At 51.5% G+C, this 20014-nt stretch overlaps 1 protein-coding gene across 1 annotated transcript in view; it reads left to right on the top strand.

Annotated features, from left to right (window-relative positions):
* The window catches only part of PSMD11 (proteasome 26S subunit, non-ATPase 11), a 19039-nt gene extending 215 nt beyond the window's left edge, over positions 1–18824 (top strand). The window contains exons 2-14 of the mRNA XM_041461976.1: positions 1578–1679; positions 6605–6729; positions 8841–8912; positions 9219–9276; positions 11140–11334; positions 11834–11978; positions 12225–12285; positions 13806–13868; positions 14443–14568; positions 15077–15112; positions 16367–16418; positions 17360–17502; positions 17619–18824. Coding sequence (XP_041317910.1) covers positions 1578–1679; positions 6605–6729; positions 8841–8912; positions 9219–9276; positions 11140–11334; positions 11834–11978; positions 12225–12285; positions 13806–13868; positions 14443–14568; positions 15077–15112; positions 16367–16418; positions 17360–17502 — 1178 coding nt within the window. The 3' untranslated portion in view covers positions 17619–18824. The remainder of the gene's footprint in view (positions 1–1577; positions 1680–6604; positions 6730–8840; positions 8913–9218; positions 9277–11139; positions 11335–11833; positions 11979–12224; positions 12286–13805; positions 13869–14442; positions 14569–15076; positions 15113–16366; positions 16419–17359; positions 17503–17618) is intronic.
* Positions 18825–20014: the final 1190 nt, after the last annotated feature.

Here is a 20014-nt window from a genome sequence, read left to right on the forward strand (position 1 = left end):
CGGCAGCCCCCGCGCGTGGGGGGACGGGCGGCAGGAGCCGTCGGTGCGGGGCGGAGCGGGGGCCGCGCTCCGGGAGCCCGGCGGCGGTGCCGGTGCCCGGTGCGTGTCCGCGGAGCGCTTAGAGCAGCACGGAGCCGGGCCGGCCGCTCCTCCCCGTCCAGCTGGAACGAGCCTGCCGGTCCGGGATCCGCGATCGGCGTGTGCGGGGCCGTGCCGGTGCCGGTAGCGCGGCTGTCGCGGCTCTGGGGTCGGGGCGGCTCGCGGCGGGCTTGGGGCGCGGTGTCACGGCCCGGTCCCGCCGTGCCCTAGGCCGGGAGCGCTCCGCCGGCAGCGCTGTTTGCTCCGTTCCGCCGCTGCCGGCTCGCACGGAGCCGGGGAGGTTTCCCGGTGCCGCGGCCGAGCTCCGCTCCTCGCTGCAGGAGTTCCCTCGGCGTTTTTCTCCGTGCCCCAGCCCGGGCCGCGCTGCCGCGGAGCGCTCGGTGCTTTGGAGGGGCTGTGGGCACCGCGCCTCGCTGGGGCGGGCGGCCCGCGGAGCTGCTGGGAACAGCAGCAGTCCTGGGTTCTGGTGCGGTGCGGTGACCTCTGCGGAGATGCTGTGACCTGCTGTCACCCTGCTGTGTCGGGAGAAGTTTTCCGAGTGTCCCCGTAGGACCTGGCGGTGCTGCCAGGGCTCTCAGGGCTGTTTTTGTCCCGCAGTGTTTTGCTCGTTGCTCAGCAGGAGGTGCCGCTCTCAGTGTCGGGCTCAGTCAGGACTCAGCCCCTGGTGTGGCACAGGGGCTCAGCCCTCAGGAGTGGCACAGACAGTGTTGCTGTGATGCTTTTCTTCTTTAGAGCAAGGTTCCCTCACTTTTGGTAGGGAATTGCAGGGGGTGAGAGCCACAGCTGCAGTTCCCTAGAGCCAGGATTTTGGCTCTGTTTGTGTGGAGGTTGGAACCCTGTGCTGGGGTGGTGGCAGGGAGGGAAGGGCACTGTGTGGTGAATAACTGGCGTGGAGCTGGTGCTGTGCACGCTGGGGTTGTGCTGCTGGCTGTCACTTGTCCCTTTATCTGCCTCAGAGCAGAGTCACTCCCTGGAGCAGAGGTGGTGGCACTGCCAGGACTCAGCACTGGCAGCAGGTGTGACACCACAGTGGGAAGGGATGTACCCACCTCACTTTGCTTGTGCTGCACTTTATCCACGGGATCTCAGCTTGATACACAAAGCAGCAATGCCAGAGTGGAGTATCCAACCCCAGAAATGCCATTAAATGTCTCTTATTTGGCTCCAGTGTGCTCTGGTGTGTGGTGCTGGTTCTGAGTGACACTTGCACAGCCGGACAAGCTGAGATTGTTCAAACCTGGAGCTGGAGTGAGCAGGGTGGTCTGTGGGCTGGTAAGGCCCCTGTGGAGCACAGACAGAGCACTGCAAACTTCCTTGCACTGCATTTAAACTTCTCAGACCTCTTGGGCCAGGCTGAACTCCCTGCTGCCTGTTGGAGCAGGTCCTGCTTGGGGCCCTCATCCAGGAGCTGAGCAGCAGGGATTGTTTTCCACCTGAAACACCACTAAAGGCAACTTTCCTGCTCTTTTTCTTCCCAGTGAAACGTGATGTCCAGGAAAACGATGAGGAAGCAGTGCAAGTCAAAGAGCAGAGCATCCTGGAGCTGGGGTCACTGCTGGCCAAGACTGGGCAGGCAGAAGGTGAGCCTGAAATCAGGAATTGAGGTAACAGGCAGGAGATCCTGCAGCCAGTGGATTTAGTCTCCTTGCTTAGTGGGATAGCTGGAAAAAAAGCTTTTGGCAGGAAATGTTCTCTCAGAGACAGGACAGAACCTAAAAACCAAATAAAGAACATAAATATATTAATCTGGTGTTGCTTGGCCCAGTGTTCCAAACACACCACAGTTCAGTCTGTGGCCTTTGACGTGGGGCTGTTTCAGTATGGGTGACTGAAGTTCTGCTAAGTTCTGTTTGAGATGAGAGGTGTCTCCTGGTTGATTTCAAATGGGAAGGTTTGTCCCATAAAATACTCTCTCACCAGCAGCTCCTCTCACAATCAATTGATTTATCTGCTGGCCATTACATCAGCAGCCCCTGTCCAGCTCTAGAGGGGACAGTCCCTCTATTGTGAGCGTGTGAGGGGACAGAGATGGAGTTGAGTTCTCTGTTCAGTGATGATTTTGAGTCTGTTGCTGTCTCCTGTTTCCTGGAGAGCTCAAGGCAGCAGTTGGTTGTTTTGCACTCAGCAGTTTAGGGCTGTGCCTTTCCCCTGGAGCATTTCAGGACACTCTGTGTCCATACCCAGAGTGTTCTGTGCTTGGGCTGCAGCCCTGGCAGTGGAAATGTTTCCTTGCGAGTCTGGCACGGGTGGGGGAAGCACCCAGCAGCAGGTTCAGTCCCACTGGAAGGGACACCAGGCCTGACTTCAGAGGAGCTCCCTGAAAATTCCTGAGGGCTCAGCCACGGCTGAGGTCACAGTTTGTATCTATTGTGAAATGTCCCTTGGTGTCCCCCTGAGCTTGGGAAGCTCCTATTGGGCTGGGCCATGTCACTGCTCTGTGCTGGAATGAGCATTCCAGCCCTGGTCCCATTGTGGGTGGCACTTGGACAGAGCTGGGGACAGCGTGACTGGTCCTGAGACAGTGCTGGAAACAAAGGTGCTGTTCTTGTCACCTCACTCAGGTGCCCACCTCTGATTCCTGCTGGGGGCTGCTTTTAGGGGAAAAACAAACCCCTCCAGCCCAGGGTTTTCCTGCTCCTGCAGGACAGAGGAAGCTGCTGTGCAAGTGCCCCTTTCCTGGCTGAGGTCAGGAGCTCAGTGTGGGTGTCTGTGCTGTGCCAGTGCCCTTTGCACCCTGGTGTTTGCTCAGCAGAGATCACCAAACTTGGCTGGGCCCTGCAGCAGAGGAGATGTGTGTGTTTGGGTAAAAAGGGGGAAAGCAGAGTCTCTCCAGGCCAGTGTGGATGTGCTGCTGGTGAGCAGAGCTGAGGGCAGAGTTCTTCTGGCCTCCTCAGCTCTGCCGAGCTTGGGGCAGGGTTGAGTTTAAGCTGAAGTTTGACACAAGGTTAAAGAGCTCCAGGGTTTTCCCAGAGGATGGTGATTGATAGATTTATATTCTTTCAAGGGGAAGGCTGAGGAACTGAAAGTAACACTGTTAACTCATCAAACTCAGGGCCGTGGGGGGGTAAACATGGAATGTATTTGTGGTCTATTAAAGGTACCACTGAACTGCAGAGTGAGTTGTTCTGGAGGGAAGAAAATGAACTTAGTGCCATTCAGAAGCCATTTGTGTGTGTGCAGCTCAGAGGGAGATCAGCAGGACCTGGAGGTGTTTTCTGGAGTTGTGGAGCTGGGGCATGAAGGACAGGGTGCCCTGGCTTAGGCTGGAGCAGGGGCTGTGGGAAATGCTCTGGCCCTTCCCTCCTGTCAGCTTTCTGGGTAGGAGTGCCAGGTCAGGGGCAGCACCATCACCAGGTACAGCTGCTCCCAGAGCCCCCAGTGCTGGACACACACTGGGATTTCATCCTCTGGCTTTCACTGCACAGGGTTTGGTTTTAGCCAGTGGAACTTCTTGGACAGGTTTGAGGGGGTCCAGTGCCCAAAGCGTTGGTGGCTGCGCTGTCCCTGGAGGTGGATATTGGAAGGAATTGTTCCCTGGGAGGGTAGGCAGGCCCTGGCACAGGTTATTCCATGGATGTTCCATCCCTGGCAGTGCCCAAGGCCAGATTGAACAGAGCTTGGAGCAGCCTGGGACAGTGGAAGGTGTCCCTGGCAGGGCTGGCACTGGATGGGCTTTAAGATCCCTCCCAACCCAAACCATTCTGTGATTCTGACAACTGAACTGCAGCCTTTGTTTACAAAAATAACAATAATACAAGTGACCCCCTTCAATCCTTCATCTTTATCAAGCAGATAAACTTGTAGATTGATTTCTTTTCTTAGTGACAGTTCCAGATGTTTATAGCATTTCACAGAACTGTAGTGTTGGAATAACTGGGATTGGGAATTTGGATATGTGCAGTGTTAGCTGGTGGAAGCACTTCCCTGAGGATGAGCTGCAGGCTTCATTTTCCAGAGCTGCTGCTCATCACTCCTGCAGAGCTGTCAATCCCACCCCTTTACCAGGCATTGCATTTTCTTTAGAAAAATAAAATCCTAAAAATAGTTGATGGTTACGTTAGTAGGAGAGAGAAATTTCTGTGGGAACTTTGAGCCTGCCTGGCTGAATGTGGAGTTTGCAGAATGCACAGCTGCATTCCAGCTGTTGACTTGGGATCTGCTTTCTGGGGAGTTCTGGGGCAGCTCTGGAGTACATCAGTGGGATGATAAACAGTGCAGTGTGTTCCACTGGAGTTTTCCTTCTTTGTTCTGCAGTTCCTGTGGGAAAGAGTGTGTTGGGCACTGATCCCACTGGTCCTGAGGAGCTGGTGGAGGCAGGGATGCACAGGAGGAGGGTTCCTGGCAGTGCTTGGGAGCTGATGGATCTTGGAGAGCCTCAATTAGATCCACCTTTCCCAGCTCCCAGATGCTGGAGAGGAGCTCTGTGCAGAACTGATGTGTTGGGTTGGTTGTGCTTGTTTGTTTGCTGAGTATGAGACCAAAGCATTTGCCTTGGATTAAAATGATTGGGATTTGCATCCAGGACTTGTACTGGAGATTAAATGAACCCCAGAACTGGGTGGTGTGGGAAAAGTCATGGAGCAGCAGGTTCCTTGTGAAGTAAAAACTGCCTGCAGGTTGCAGTCTGAGGTGTGGAAGTAGCTGCACCTCAAGTGTAGAAAAAGCTGCCTGTTTATGCTCTAGCAGAGAGAAAATGAAACTTTCCTGGAAGCAGCTGTGGCAGTCGGAGCACCCTGTGGTGTTCTGGTACTGAGTCCAGGTGCTTTGCTGGGGTCAGGATCTCCTGCCCTGCAGTTTGGGAATTAAAGCTGAGGATCACACTTGAGTTAAGTTCTGTTTGTCCTAAATCTGCACTTTGGGATGTTCAGAAACCTTTCAGGAGCTGGAGAGGGACTTGGACAGGGCACAGGGAATGGCCCCCACTGCCAGAGGGCAGGGCTGGGTGGGATCTTGGGAATTAGGAATTGTTCCCTGGCAGGGTGGGCAGGCCCTGGCACAGGGTGCCCAGAGCAGCTGTGGCTGCCCCTGGATCCCTGGCAGTGCCCAAGGCCAGGCTGGACATTGGGGCTGGAGCAGCCTGGGACAGTGGGAGGTGTCCCTGCCATGGCAGGGGTGGCACTGGGTGGGCTTTGAGGTCCCTTCCCACCCAAAACATTTTGGGATTCTGTGATCACTATGAGTGATTGGAAAAAGTGAGTTCTACATATTAAGGGTGTGATAAATGAGGTGTATCAGGCTTGATTAAACTTAAAGTAAATAGGTTAAAAATCAAAAATATGAAGAATAATTTTTAGATATTAATAAGATGTTGTTATAACAATTAGCATTAGCATTCTTTAGCATTACTGCTAAATGAAACACAGAGGAACCCTTGTTTACATTTGTTTTTATTGGAATCCTTCCAAACTGAAATTCTCCTGATACTCTTCCATATACTAATTGAAATAAAATTAGACTAATCTCTTACTTTAGTTTTGATTCAGTACCAGTTTGGTGTAGATTTCTGAATTAGTCATTCCCAGCTTTGTTTTGATTTTGCTTTTCTGAGGAACCTTGTAAACACAGTAGTGTGAGATCCACCTGATATTTGGGTGAGACTTGGGAATCTGGGGCAGAGAGCTGTGATTTCAGTGTGCAGACCTGGTGCTGATGAGTCAGCACTGAACCCTGGCCCTGCAGGATCGTCTTCCCAAACTGGGAGCAGCCCTGTCCAGGACCTCCCCAAAACCACGTGGTGTTTGTTGTAGGAGACTTTTCACTTGTGCTCTGCAGTTCCACCACGTCCAGCATTCCTTAGTGCTGGAGCTGCTGTGCTATGACTGCCACATTCCTCTGCTCCCTGGCTATGACACTTCAGTGTTTCTCCATAAAAAAAAGACATTTCCTTTTTCCACCTCATATAAAGACAGGTTTTATAACTGTGAATTAATGAGGAGACTTAGAAGCAGAAATGTAGTTAAGTGAAGTCACAGCTGATCAGATAAAAGTGGAGTTGGAGTGTTAAGGGATATGATTTTCCAGTGGTGGAGCACAATGTGGATCCAGCATCCTGAGCTTGGCTAGGTGGGGCAGATTAAAGCATGAAACTGTGACTTAATAAAAACACACCTAAATGATAAACTCCCTCCCTGATTTTATAGAAAAATCTCCAAGCATTTAGCAGATCCTTACATTTTGATGGTGAGGCAGTTACAGCTGGTGGGAAGTGGGAGCTGCAGTGGCAGGCAGTGCTGGGGTGAGGCTGCAGTCCCTGGGCAGTCCCTGGGCAGTCCCTGGGCTGTCCCTGGGCAGTCCCTGGGCAGTCCCTGGGCTGTCCCTGGGCTGTCCCTGGGCAGTCCCTGGGCAGTCCCTGTTGGCTCCAGGGCTCCCTGCAGGTGACATTTGTCACTCTGTTCTGTGGGTGATGCTGAAAAGCCACCTGGGAAACGTTTGCTGTGACAAATCCTGCTCCAGCTGGGTGCAGCTCTTGGCTGGGGGTGCATCTGATGTTTTGGGGTTTTTGCAGAGCTGGGAGGACTCCTGAAGTACGTGAGGCCCTTCCTGAACTCCATCAGCAAGGCCAAGGCCGCGCGCCTGGTGCGCTCCCTGCTCGACCTCTTCCTGGACATGGAGGCAGCCACAGGACAGGAGGTGAGGCTGCAGCTCCAGCACCAGGCTGTTCCTCAAAAGCCTGCAACACCATTATCTGACCTAGTTTGCTTCTCACTGAAGAATTATTCATGTCAGGAAGCAGAGTTTTAATGCATTTGGATGTATTTTATAAATAAAACATCAGATAATTGAATTTATAACCATGTTTTTTCTGCAGGTCTCTCCCTGCTGCAGTTTAGGAGTGATTCCCACCATGGGCATTTGTCTTAGATTCATGTTGCTTCCTCAAGTTGTGCCATGGGAGGTTTAGATTGGATATTAGGGAAAATTCCTTTACTGAATGGGTTGTCCAGCCCTGGCACAGCTGCCCAGGGCAGAGGTGGAGTCCCTGTCCCTGGAAGGGCTTAAAAGCCCTGTAGATGAGGCACTTGGGGATGTGGGTCAGTGGTAGCCTTGGCAGTGGTGGGGGAATGGTTGGACTCTGATCTTGGAGGGCTTTTCCAACCTCAGTGATGGTAGGTGCAGCACTGGGAGTATTTTGCAGTGTGAGCAGTGTTGGGAATATGTTCACAGGGAGCTTGGAGCAGGAATGGTGGAGGTGGTGTGGGATGGCAGAGAACTGGAGGAGCCACTGCTGGAGGGCTGTCCAGGAGCTGGTCAGGATGGCAGGTGGACACACCTGTGATGGGTGTTTCACTGCACAGAGACACAAAAGTTACTCTTGAAGCAGGAGTGGAAAGAGTTTGGCAGCTACCAGGTGTCAGCTGCTTCAGTGGATGAGCTCCCCCAGCAGAAAACCTGAGACAGTGCCCAGTTAGGATTCACTCCATTCTCATCAGCTCCATAGGATACACTTGTCTTAGTTTTTATTTTTTTTTCCCCTAGTTTTGTTTTTTTTTTGGAAGCAGGATAAGGACAGGAGCACCTTGGCAGTGCTTCCAGGCTGTGCTGGCACAGGAGGGGTCTGAGCAGCAGGTTAGGGACAGAATCCACCTGAAACCTGTGCTCTGGGACTGGCAGATTGCAGGCTGGAGAGGCTCTGCCATGCTGAGGGACAGGTGACATTCTCATTAGCCAAATTAGCACAAATTAGCCAAACTGGAACTATCATCCTCTAGTGCAGGTTACCCGGGCAATGTCCCTTGTTTGCTGCTCAGTCCTTGTGGGTGAGGAATGGTGGCAGAATTTTTCCCCCCTCTTTCTTTAACAGATGAGGTCAGGGGAAATGGGGTGGGATGTTCAGGTGAAAAGGGAGAACTCCCAAAAGTGTCAGGAGAAAATGAGCAGCTACAGGCTTTTCTCAGGGTAATTTAGTGTGAAGGACAACATTGAAATGCAGCTGCAGAGGAGGAACAGGTTGGAGTAATGGTGATGAAAATAATAAAAAGTCAGTCAAAATAGTCACTTTAGAGCATGTTCTGAAGCCAACCCCAAAACCTTAAGGAAAGATGACATCAACCTGTGAAGTCCTTGATGCAGCAATCTCAAATCCTTTCAGAAATGTTCTGAGGATTGTCTGCTTCCTCAGGGTAGCTCACATCCAGAATGCTCCCAGGAGCCCAGTAAAGCAGTGAAATTGGAGATTTCTCCAGCTCCTAATGCTCCAGCTATCACCCTGTAATAAATTGAGACTTCATAATGGCTTTTCATAAAATGTTCACGTTTAATAAGCAGTGAAGAGGAGCTGACAAGGCCTGCAGTGTGGAGCTGCAATCCAGAGGTTTTGGGAAGAGCTATTCCTGAGCCTGGCACCACAGGATGACTTAATGTGTAATATTGGCTGGATGAGATAACAATAATACCTGAGGTGGAGCAGTTCTGTTTTATCCATCAAGGGAGCCTCAGCCTGAAAAAGATTGGAAGATTGTGAGTTCTTTGCTGTGCTTTGAAATGATGGATGAGGCCCCCAAAGCAGAGCCCAGCACCTCTGCTTCTTTATTCAGATTGCTTGATCTATCTAGGCCCTAAAGCACATGGAACTTATTTTTCTTTATTGAAAATACACCATGACTGTGGGTATAAACTCTGGAAAAGCATTACTGCCTATCCCAAATACCTCAATGTGACACCTCTGGTGTCATTGGGAGGCATTTGGGGTGGGCACTGACAAAATATCTAGAATTGACTTATTTCTTTCTGCTCCCTTGAAGGTTGACCTGTGTTTAGAGTGTATTGAATGGGCCAAATCAGAGAAGAGGACTTTCCTTCGCCAGGCTCTGGAGGTTGGTGCCACACCCAAACATGTGGAGCAGCATCGTCCCCTTGTCACATTTAATACCTTTAAAAGTAGATCACTTGTGTGCTGTTCAGATTGCTCTGTGTCAGGGGAGAGCATTAATTACACTGAAATTTCTCCTTAAAGATGCAGGGTTTTACTCCTTGTGCAGGAGGCCTTGCACAACTGGACCACACAATGTGACAAATACAGATGAATGTAGTGAAGTTTGTGCAGAGAACAATACAAAACTTCATTTTACAAAACAAATCTGTTCTGGTTTCCTCACAGCAGTTCCTTTTCTGTCCTGCAGGCGAGGCTGGTCTCTCTCTACTTTGACACCAAGAGGTACCAAGAAGCTCTGCAGCTAGGTGAGGCTCCCACTAGGTGGTGGTAAATCTTTGCTTTTCATTTACTCCTGCCAAGGAAAGCCATCACCCGTGTCATGTTCCTTGAGAGACTTTGCAGGATTTGGGGCTTAATTTCTCAGTGCTGGTGCAGTTCTGGCACCTTTTCCTGTAGCAGAGGGTGATGACAGCTCTTAGAGGTGTCTTTGTTCTCACTGTTTCACCATCCTTACCCATCTCACCTGAGCCTAAGGCCACTTTGGGTGGGGCCTGGAGCAATCTGGGAGGTGTCCCTGCCATTTGAGAGTGGAATGAGATGAGCTTTAAGGCCCCTTCCACCCCAACCCACTCTGGGATTCTGTGATTTGTTCATTGCAGATAATTTTGGGAGCTGTATCCATCTGAAGGCCACAGGTTTGGCTCCTGCTGAAATACTCTGCTGTGGTCACAGAGGCTGAAGGGAGAAAAGAGCTTTTTTTCCAATTTGCTCAAACACAGCCCCAGTAAAACCAGGAAATGGCAAAACCTCTGTGGGTGTCATTAGCCGAGGTCGTAGGGAGGCTTTAAGGGTTTGCCCCTGCACCACCCAAGGGATGGAAATGAACCAGTGAACTCCTGCTCTGCCCCAAAGCAGAATAAAGCAGGGCCTCTTACAGCTCCCCTGATGCTTTTAAAACGCTCATTTTGCAAGTGACTGCAGTGCTGTAAGTGAGGCTTAAGCTGTAATTGAGATTTAAGGTTCAAGTGAGGTGTAAGCTGTCAGTGAGGTTTAAGCTGTGAGGTTTAAGCTGAGGGGTGTTTGCACAGCCTGCTCACCAGGGCTAAGGGGCAGCTGCATGGACACAGCCTGAACTGCTCACCTGGGACCAGAACTTGTTAACCTGTGTGGTGGCACGAGCCTGTGTCGTGTCCAGAATCCCCTGGGTGACATGTATCTCATCAGAATGTTGAGTTCATGGAATTCAGGATGGAATTAGAACTTGTTTGCATAGGGACAGCTAATGAACTCAGGTTTAAACTGATCAGAGGCCACACTCCAAACCTGTGCTTAATTAATTGAATCCCTTGGCTGGTGGTGGGACAGCCTGGGGAGTTGGGAAGGTCTGTACCTGTAGGGCAGGCTCTGGTGCTCTGTCAGGATGTCAGTGTTGTGCCCAGCATTCCTGTGTGGCTGAGGAGGTGCTGTGGCCATGGGGAGTAGGTGCAGGCAGAGGCTCTCAGGGATGTTTCCAGGGAGAATCTATTTGTTTCTGCCCAGTTCTGCAGTTTCAGCTCTGGTTATCAGCTCCTGAGCACAGCAAGGGAAGAGGAGGATTTTGTCTCTGCTCACCCTAAATTACCTCTTCAGTAGGGGAAAGAAGGAGACAAGTTTCCTCTAGGACTGCTCATTCTGTCCTCACAAGGCTGTGATGTAGCAGCTTGTCCTGGCATTTCTTAGGCTGTCCCTTCCTGCCTCCTAAATGTGACCTGCAGATGTCCTGTGTGAAATCATTCCTTCCTCATCCCACGTTCTCAGGAGTTTCCTGAGAATGCTCCATGCTGCCAAGGGGGCAGTTGTGCAGCAGAGGGAAATCACCTGGGCACGGGTGCCAGAGTGACCATCCCAGCTGCCCAGCCCCTCCAGGACACTGTGCTGCCCACACCCCACCTCTGACACAAAACTGCTTCATGCTCCTGCTGTGGACTGACAGTGTCCCACCATTATTCCCTTTCCCTTGCTTTTTCTTGGAAGGACATGTTGTGTGAGCCTCACATCCCTCCCTGAAAGCCCTGGCTGCTGGGGGAGGACAGATGGCCCCTGGAGAGGCTTTGTGTGGAGGTTTTGTGGATGGTTTGTGTGGGTGCTGATGCAGAGCAGCTCACAGTCCTGCCCTTGCCCTCTGCCAGGCTCCCAGCTGCTTCGGGAGTTGAAGAAGATGGATGACAAGGCACTGCTGGTGGAAGTGCAGCTCCTAGAGAGCAAGACTTACCACGCCCTGAGCAATCTGCCAAAAGCAAGAGCAGCCTTAACCTCGGCCCGGACTACAGCCAATGCCATCTACTGTCCCCCCAAGCTGCAGGCAGCGCTGGACATGCAGTCAGGTGAGGCCTCCAGGTCCAGGACAGCGCCCAGGGCTTGCCCTGACACATCAGTTGTCTGATACTTGTGTTGTCTGAGAGAATCACGGGGAGTGGTGCTTGGTGGGGCATCAGGATAGCAGCAGTTCTGCCTCAGGTGGCATCAGCTGCAATGGCATTGTTCCTGACACTGGTGGTTTCAGCCCAGTTTTGAAAGCTGCCAGTGCTGGAGGGTCCATAAGCTCCCCAGGTACTGCAGTTCCAGCCTCACACTGTGCTCCTGTTCCATTACACGTTGTTCCTGACCCAGTTTGCAGGCACTCACCTGAAGTGCCCCAAGCTTGTCTGTCTAAAAATGTCCTTGTAAGAGAGGGTGTGGATTTTCTTGTGATAGACATGAGGCAAGGGGGGCACAGGAGGAAAGGTTTCTCCTCACTGAAGTCATAGATACAGCACTGAACAACCAAATTATTCTGTCCTCTCCCAGTCATGCTCAGAATTAACCTGTTTGTGCCTCTCCCAGGTATTATCCACGCAGCAGAAGAGAAGGACTGGAAAACAGCCTATTCATATTTTTATGAGGCATTTGAGGGCAATGATTCAATTGACAACCCCAAAGCCATCACTGCTCTGAAATACATGCTGCTGTGCAAAATCATGCTCAACAGGTAGGTGGCAGGTGGCAGATGGTTCTGGGAAGAACTTTTCCTGCATTTCCAGGGGAAGGGCTTTTTGTTGATGGGACTCTGAACTAATGGGCTCAAGCAGTGGCTTTGTCACCTGATCAGTGCTCCTGATGTGGTGATATTTGGGTTATAGTCCTGTGCTGTCAGTTGGGGGTTTTTGAGGTGCTCTGGGGTTTAAGCTGACTGTGTTCCTGTATAAATGCTCTGCTCCCTTCCCTCTGTCTGCAGCCCGGAAGATGTGCAAGCATTAGTGAGTGGGAAGCTTGCTCTGCGGTATGCAGGAAGACAGGTATAGAAAGTTAACCCTTTCTACCTCTTACCTCAATGCTGGCTTGTTCTTCTTGTCAGACACTTTGCTCTTTTCATACCAAAATACCCATCTCTCCTGAGTGTCCTGAATGAGATCCAGAACTGGCTAAATTACCATGAGTCATTGGCAGAAGTCAGTTGCCTTCAAAGGGTTTTACAGTGATTTTCACAACCAGAGAATTTGGGCTGCTCACTTCATTTTCCCTTTTTTCTCCTTCCTGCTTTTCTTCATCAGCTACAAACTGCTTGATGCCATCAGGTCCTTGTCTCCCTGCTCTCAGCAGCTGCTGCAATGTTTAAATCTGAGTTACTGCTTTTACTTCATTGCAGCCAGTCCTGGGAATCCATTCCTGGCAGTGCAGCTCAGCAGGTGGAGGCCTGGGTAGCTGTGAGGGGGGAGCCAGGCAGTCAGGGAGGGGTGAAATCCCCTGTTTGTTCTGCCATGTGAACCTGCCAGGCAGAGAAGGCCACCCTCTAACTCAGGGGTGCTTGTAGAAGGTGCAGGGCCACACTCCAGGTGTGCCAGGGGCTGGGCCAGGCTGGGATCCTGCTGTCCTCAGGGGCTGTGCTCAGTCTGGCCTTTGCTGTGACGCAGGAGCTGCTGCTCCCCTGCCCTCAGGGGATTGGGAATTAGCAGAGCTCAGTGAGCAAAGTGTGACGTGGGGATATCTCTCCTGGATCAAGAAGGGCAGCCCCAATCCTGCCTCATCCCTTTGCCCTGAGTGGCAGCTGGAGCAGGGGATCCTGACTGTGCCCACACGGTGCTTTGAGCCAGCCCTGACCAGCAATTCCTGCTGGGGGAGCAGCATGGGGAGCAGGGAGAGAGCAGCCCTGGGGACAATCCTGGAATATCCCCAGTTGGAAAAGACCACAAGGATCCAGTCCAGCTCCTGGCTCTGCACAGGGCAGTCCCAAAAGAGGGGGCAGCAGAAGCCTGGGCCTTGTGCACCAGAGACATCAGGCTGTCCTTGTCCTGCCCCCCTCCTTGGGCTCTGTTCTGCTGTTCCCTGCTGGGATTACCACTGGGAGGTGTAAATGGGCTTGTCTGGGGATGAGGCTTTTGCTTCATTTCAGCAGTTATGGCATGTAGAGAAGACTCATCCCTGATCCTGTCCGTGGTGGGGTGTCCATAGGAGCTGCTGCCCTGCCCCTGTCATTCAGCAGAGGAGGGGCTGTGCTGGAGGGCCCAAAATGGCCATGTTCATTAAGCAAGTGCCAAAATGTGCACTTCCCTTAGAAACAGCATCAAGCTCACTCCCAGCCTGCAGCTGGTGCTGTCAGACCCGGGTGCTTTGTCCCTCTGGAGATGTTTCAGGTCATGTCCTGCAGCTGCCTGGCTTCTTCTCCCCTCAGCAGCTGCTCTCCCTCTGCCTGTGGCAGTGACAAGGAACATTCCTGGTTTGCTGTTTAAGCACGTTCCCAGGGTACTGCAGTTGGCATGTTCACCCTGAGAGGAGAGTCCAGAAGAAAATAATCCCCTCTGATTCTCTTTCCCCACAGACAGAAGCACTAAAATGCGTGGCACAGGCCAGCAAGAACCGGTCGCTGGCAGATTTTGAAAAGGTGAGTCAGGGACACAGAAGATGGGCCCTGGCTGGGCAAAAACCAGTCAGAAATGCCAGGTTTGGAATGTTGTAGAAGCTGTTACATCCCACAGCAGGAAACCATGGAAACACTGATAGAAAGCAACAGTGCATCAAGAAATACCCCCCAACAATCAACTGGTTGCGTTTTCAGTGCGTGGGGGGTAAACTTGCTTGAACCCAGTTTTTTTCCTTTTCACTTTTTTTTTTTTTTTTCTCCTCTTTTTGGAGAGCCAAATCAGAAGCAGTTTTCCTTTAGGTGCTGTTCACTGGGATGTGTATCTTCCTAAAATTCTTCCTAGTTTCAGCAGGAATGCTGCAGAGCTCAGGGAGAGGATTCCCATGCCAGGTCCAGTCCTGTCGTGCTCTGGGGCTCTGAGCTCCTGCAGGATGGAGATAACAGGAAAGGCTGCTGGGCTGTTGTGACCTGCTAGCTTTTAGCTAAGTTAGGGATTGGATTAGCCATGGGGCTGGGCTGGGAGGGGATCTCATCCTCAGAGGACCTTGAGGAGCTGTTGCTACAGGAATTATTTCCTCCCACCATGTCCCCACAGGCTCTGACAGACTACAAGGTGGAGCTCAGGGACGACCCCATCATAAACACTCACCTGGCCAAGCTCTATGATAATTTATTGGAACAGAACCTGATCAGAGTCATTGAACCCTTCTCCAGAGTACAGGTAAATGTTTCCAGCAGCACTGGAGGGGCTGGTCCCTCTGTCCCTTCTGCTGGGGGTGAGGGGATTGTTCCCATATGAACATTTCTGAGCTGCTCAGCACTTTCAGAGCTCAGGGTTCATCCTGTTAAAATTATAAGGAGGAGGCAGAGGGGACCTTTGGAAAACCACATTCCAGAGTCATTGCCCTTTCCTCCTGTTTCTCTCGTGCTCCCTGCAAGGTGACTGGCTTTTAACCCTGAAGGTGACAGCATTTGGCTTTGAAGGCCTCTGTGCCATAGTCTTGGAGAAGAGATTTCACCTTTGAAAGAGTGAAATGGCTTTAGGGGTCCAGTCCATCTTAGTTAAAATCAGATGTGAGACCTGAAGCTGCAGAGTGGAGAAAGGCACTGGAGATATTTAGGCCAGAGCATTTCCAGGCCCTTGAGCAGTTCCATGGAAGAGCCCCAAACCTCTGGGTTGTGTGTCCAAAGTGAAGCTAAGATTAACTGAATGTTGGTCTTTCTTATAGATTGAACACATATCCAGCCTCATCAAGCTCTCAAAGGTAAGAACCTCACCAGAAATCAGTGCCATGTGTTCAGAGGGCAGAGGAGTTGGGCTTAAATGGCATTTATCACTGGGAACTGAACATGAAGGGTGACAGATGAGATCCATAGCATTTCCAGGCAAATCTCACCCTTGGGAACTAAACTCTGACACAGACAGCTTCTGGGAGGCATCAAGGCTTCCTGTGCTCCAGACTTTGCTGTGCTGTCCCCTTTCCCCATGGGTTTTACTCCCTGTCTTGGCTCTTGCTCTTTATTTGAGGCAGATGTTCCTCTGGTCTGTCGTGACCAGCTCAGTCTTCCCCCATGCCCTGAGTGTTCCCAGGGGAGCCTTACTGAGACCCTTAAGATCCAGGATCCAGCTAATCACCCTGCAGTGGCATTAGGGATGTGTCTGTCACACTGACTATGCAGTAACTGCTTTACAGATAATCCCAGACAGATTCAGTTTTAGGAAAATCCACTGTAATCCCAGCCAGTTGCACCCCAGTGCTGTTGTCTTGTACTGGCATTAAGGCCAGAGGTTGGGAAGTGAGCTGAGCTCAGCCTTTGTGGTCACAGAATCACCCAGTCATTCAGGTTGGAAAAGACCTCTGAGATCATTGAGTCCAGATATTCCCCCAGCACTGCCAAAACCACCCATGTCCCCAAGTGCCACATCCACAAATCTATTAAATCTGGTGATTTCACCTCAACCCTGGGCTGGACAATGCTTTCCATGAAGAAATTTTCCCTAATATCCAACCTAAACCTCCCCTGGCACACAGTCTGCACCCAGCTTGTGGTGTTTAACACATCCTCAATATTCAGGCTGAAAGCTGCTCTGTGCCCCCTCTGCCCAGAGAGCAGCTGCCTCCTGTGGGCCTTCCTGCTGCTGGGCACGAGCAGGGTGGATCAAATAGAACTTGGCCAAGTTCTGTTTATTATCCTATCAAATAGAACTTGGTCATTCTTGTCTAAATCCTTGCTGAACTGAGTTAGAAAGTTCCAGAACCCCTGCCGGTGAAGCCTGTGTGAAGTGACAGATACAGTGTCACCTGTGGGCTAAGGGACATCCTGCTGCTCCCTCATTAATATTTCTCTAATTTCCTGAGGCATCTCCAGCAGGTGGTGGTGTCCAAGCCAGGCTCAGGGAGGAGCAGCTGCTGCTGGGCAGTGCTCATGTCCCAGCAGGGCTGTCAAGGGTGCAGCAGTAAAATTCACGTGGTTTTACGTGTTCTGGGAGACTTTTAATTTTTCTGCTTCACTTTCAGGCTGAGGTAGAAAGGAAACTGTCACAGATGATCTTGGACAAGAAGTTTCATGGTGAGTCTGCATCCCTCAGCTCTGACTGCCCCGTGTTTGCACGAGCTGTGGCTGGAGTCCCCTTCCTCCTCTGAACCTGGGGGTCCTGCTCAGGCAGCAGAGGTGCAGGTGACAGTCAGGAGTGACAGGAATGCTGTTCCTGCTGCTCTGTCATAGGTGACAGTCAGGAGTGACAGGAATGCAGTTCCTGCTGCTCCATTGGAGGGGACAGTCAGGAAGGCTCTTCCTGCTGTTCCATCTGCCTTCCTTAACCTGAGGGTTAATTTCAGAAATGCTGTTGGGTCCCTCTTGCTGTGACAGCATCCAGGGACCGTGTGGGACCCCCAGCTGGGCTGTCTGGCCAGGCTGGGCTCTCCCTCTTGGAGCTGCCCAGGGGTGTGGTGACCTTTCCCAGCTGTTTGTGTCCAGAGTGTTCCGTGGGGATGCCACATGGCCCAGGGGGTGCTGTGGCTTGGCTGGGCCCACAGCAGGCTGCTGCCCCACTAACCCTGAGGGAACCAGCTGTGCTCTTGGTTCTGTTGTCCCCTTGGTTCTGTGGTCCCTGGGTGTGGCTGAGCCAGGGGAATGCCTGGGAGCAGCATTGGGCACAGAGCACTGTGGGGGGACAGAGCCCACCTGGCACCTGGGCACAGCTGCAGGATAAACCAGCTGTGCTGAGCCATCCTGCTGGGCACAGGGCCTGAGGAGGCAGGGAGGTGGTAGGGAATGGGCAGCAATGCTCATCTCCTGGGTGGCTTCTCAGGCTGTTCTCTGGGATGTATTTTTTTCTGGGAGTGCTAAAGCAGTCCTGACCAAAATCAGCCAGTCCAGCCCAACATGTGAGCCCTTCCCAAACCCTGCAGAGCTGATGGGGTTTTTCTGGGGTAGATCCCTAAATTCCTGCTGTCTGGAAGCTGTAATCCATTGAGCATCCCCGTGCTCACAGCAGCTTGTGCCCACAGGAATCCTTGACCAGGGCGAGGGTGTCCTGATCATCTTCGACGAACCCCCCGTAGACAAAACTTACGAGGCTGCCCTCGAGACGATTCAGAACATGAGCAAAGTAGTGGATTCGCTCTACAACAAAGCCAAGAAGTTGACATAGGTGAGTGGGGCCTCCCTGGGGGCCGCAGAGCTCCGGAGTCGCTGCCGGGCCCCGCCGTGTCCCCGAGCCTCGTCCCCTCTCCTGTCGAGTGACGTGGCTCTGTTTTCTCTTTGCAGAGTTGAATTTGCTAGCTGTCATTTGGAGAGTGTGTGTGACAGGAGAGTGAAACCTTTGGGAAAATGTTAGGAGACTTTTTTTTTCTTCTTTGTTCTACTTTTCGCTCGGAAAGTTTTTAAACTTCCTCATCCGGTGCATCTTGTATTCCAGACGATGCGTGTTCCAGTTTCCATGTAATCTTTACTGGCCGAACTTTGTATCTGGGGGGGGAATATTGTTTAAACAAAGAGGGTATTCTAAATAAAAGGAAAAAGGCTTACACTACCTAAACATGTGCTTTCCACTTCCTGAGGGACGGCAGAGTTCAGCAGGGACAGCGTTTTGTTACCAGTAGGTGCCCAAAACCAGTTTGTTTCATCTGCTCCGCCCCGAAATCAGAGACATGCTGGCGGTGTCTGAGCAGCCAACTTGATTCCATTTGTACTGAACCAAACAAACCCCAAATGTACAGACTGCTGGTTTCTTTTCCATCCTCAAGGCCTCCGACCCCCTGGAAGCAGCTCCGCGATGATTTTCCTGCGGGCTGGAGCCGTCGGCGCAGCCCCGGGCGAAGGGGACGGCGCAGCTTTCCCTGGAGCCTGACTTGCATGCTCTTGTTTGCAGATAGACTTAGATTTTCAATGTTTCCTCCCTCCCCACCTGCGCTGGTAGGAGGAGCAGGTGACCGGGGCTGACTCCAGCTGTGCCTCTGCTGCAGCAGCGCTGAGCTCTGGTTCCCCACGCGAGGTGGGACAGCCCGGTGGGAGCTTCCTCCTCGGTCCCAAAGTCCTGGGGGCGGAGCATGGTGTGTTCCAGCATGTTCCATTTTCTGGTGAGGTTTCCAGTAAGTTTTAACGCCATTTGGGCAGTGTAAGCTTCTGCATCTCTGTCCTGCTCATCTTTATTTTTCCTTTCCCCTCTGTCTCTATTTCCTTCTTCACGTTTTTCTTACAAAATTTATATTTTGTAAAAGGATTCTGTTTTATCAGGAAATATTTTGCCTTCATGCTGACTCTTAGACTGGCTGATTTTTCCCCTTTCTGTTCACTTTTTGACCTCTCCAACTTTTTATTTTATTTTATTATTCTTAATTTCCATCTCCTCCAGTCAGTCGCTGTTTGGGTTTTTGGCACCATCAATATCAAATGTACAAACGGTTCTTGCTAACCAACACCAGGTATATCTGATGTTCAGATGAGTTCCAATAAAGAATTTTTTTTTCAAAAGCTTCTGTCTCCTGTCTTCAGCCACCAGGGCTGATCCTGGGCTTGGTGCAGCTTCTCCCTTCACTTAAGGAAGGATGGGATCATCCCTCACCAGAGCATCCTTGGGGACTGTATTTTGGAGACACCAGATGTGAATATTTGAGGTGGCATCACGAAAGATTTATGAACCCTGGCACAACAAGTTCTAGTGCACTCAATGTATAATAATAATTACTATTATTAGCACTATTATTATGGTGAAAATTTGATTGAATGTCCTCTCACCCCTCCAGCCTTTCCTGATCATGCTCTTATGCCATGTTGGAGTCTCACACTGGACCAGGCCAGGCCCTTGAAAGGCTGGGGTGGAGGTTTAGGGTGTCTTTGATACATCTTGAATTTTTACATCTGAAATTCCTGAGACACCAGGTGGTGCAGGAAAGAAACCTGCCCTCAGAGGCAGGAAAATGAAGTGTTTCACTCTGTTCTTACATCTCAGGCAGCAGAGAAGTGCATTTCTAGTTTTAATAGTTCATTTTTTTAGCTCTCATTCTTGAGATTCTTCCCCTGACATCTCTGTCCAGTTCCCTGTGATGCCCCTGAAGTGGTATTTTCCCCAGGGATGTGTCATTTGGAAGGGATTTCCTGAATTAGGTGCTAATTGTGGGAGAATGAAGGGAAATCCATTCATGGAAGCAGAGGTGGAGCAGGGACTGGCAGGGGCTGGGGTGGAGATGGATGGGGAGTCACAGAAGAACTTGGGTTGGAAGGCACCAAAAACCCTACCCAGTGCCACCCTGCCATGGCAGGGACACCTTCCACTGTCCCAGGCTGCTCCAGCCCCAGTGTCCAACCTGCCTTGGACACTGCCAGGTAGCCAGGGGCAGCCCCAGCTGCTCTGGGCACCCTGTGCCAGGGCCTGCCCACCCTGCCAGGGAACAATTCCTCATTCCCAATCTCCCACCTAACCCTGCCCTCCTCCAGCTTCTGTCCTGTGTGTCCAGGGAGGTTCAGTGACACATCAGTCCCTGGAATTGCCCTCGGAACAGCAGGGTTTTCTGAGGCACCTCCGAGCATGCTAAAATTAGGCCCCAAACCCCTCAAATTGTAGAGCCTGTTTTTAAACCGTTTTGGCTTAAACTTCATAAGGCTGAACCTAAAAGCTGACAAATACTGCTTGGATGTGGGGGATGTTTTAATGGACAAAGGGA

Source organism: Pyrgilauda ruficollis, unplaced genomic scaffold (genome assembly GCF_017590135.1).
Source record: "Pyrgilauda ruficollis isolate IOZ18807 unplaced genomic scaffold, ASM1759013v1 scaffold159, whole genome shotgun sequence".
NCBI lineage: Eukaryota > Metazoa > Chordata > Aves > Passeriformes > Passeridae > Pyrgilauda > Pyrgilauda ruficollis.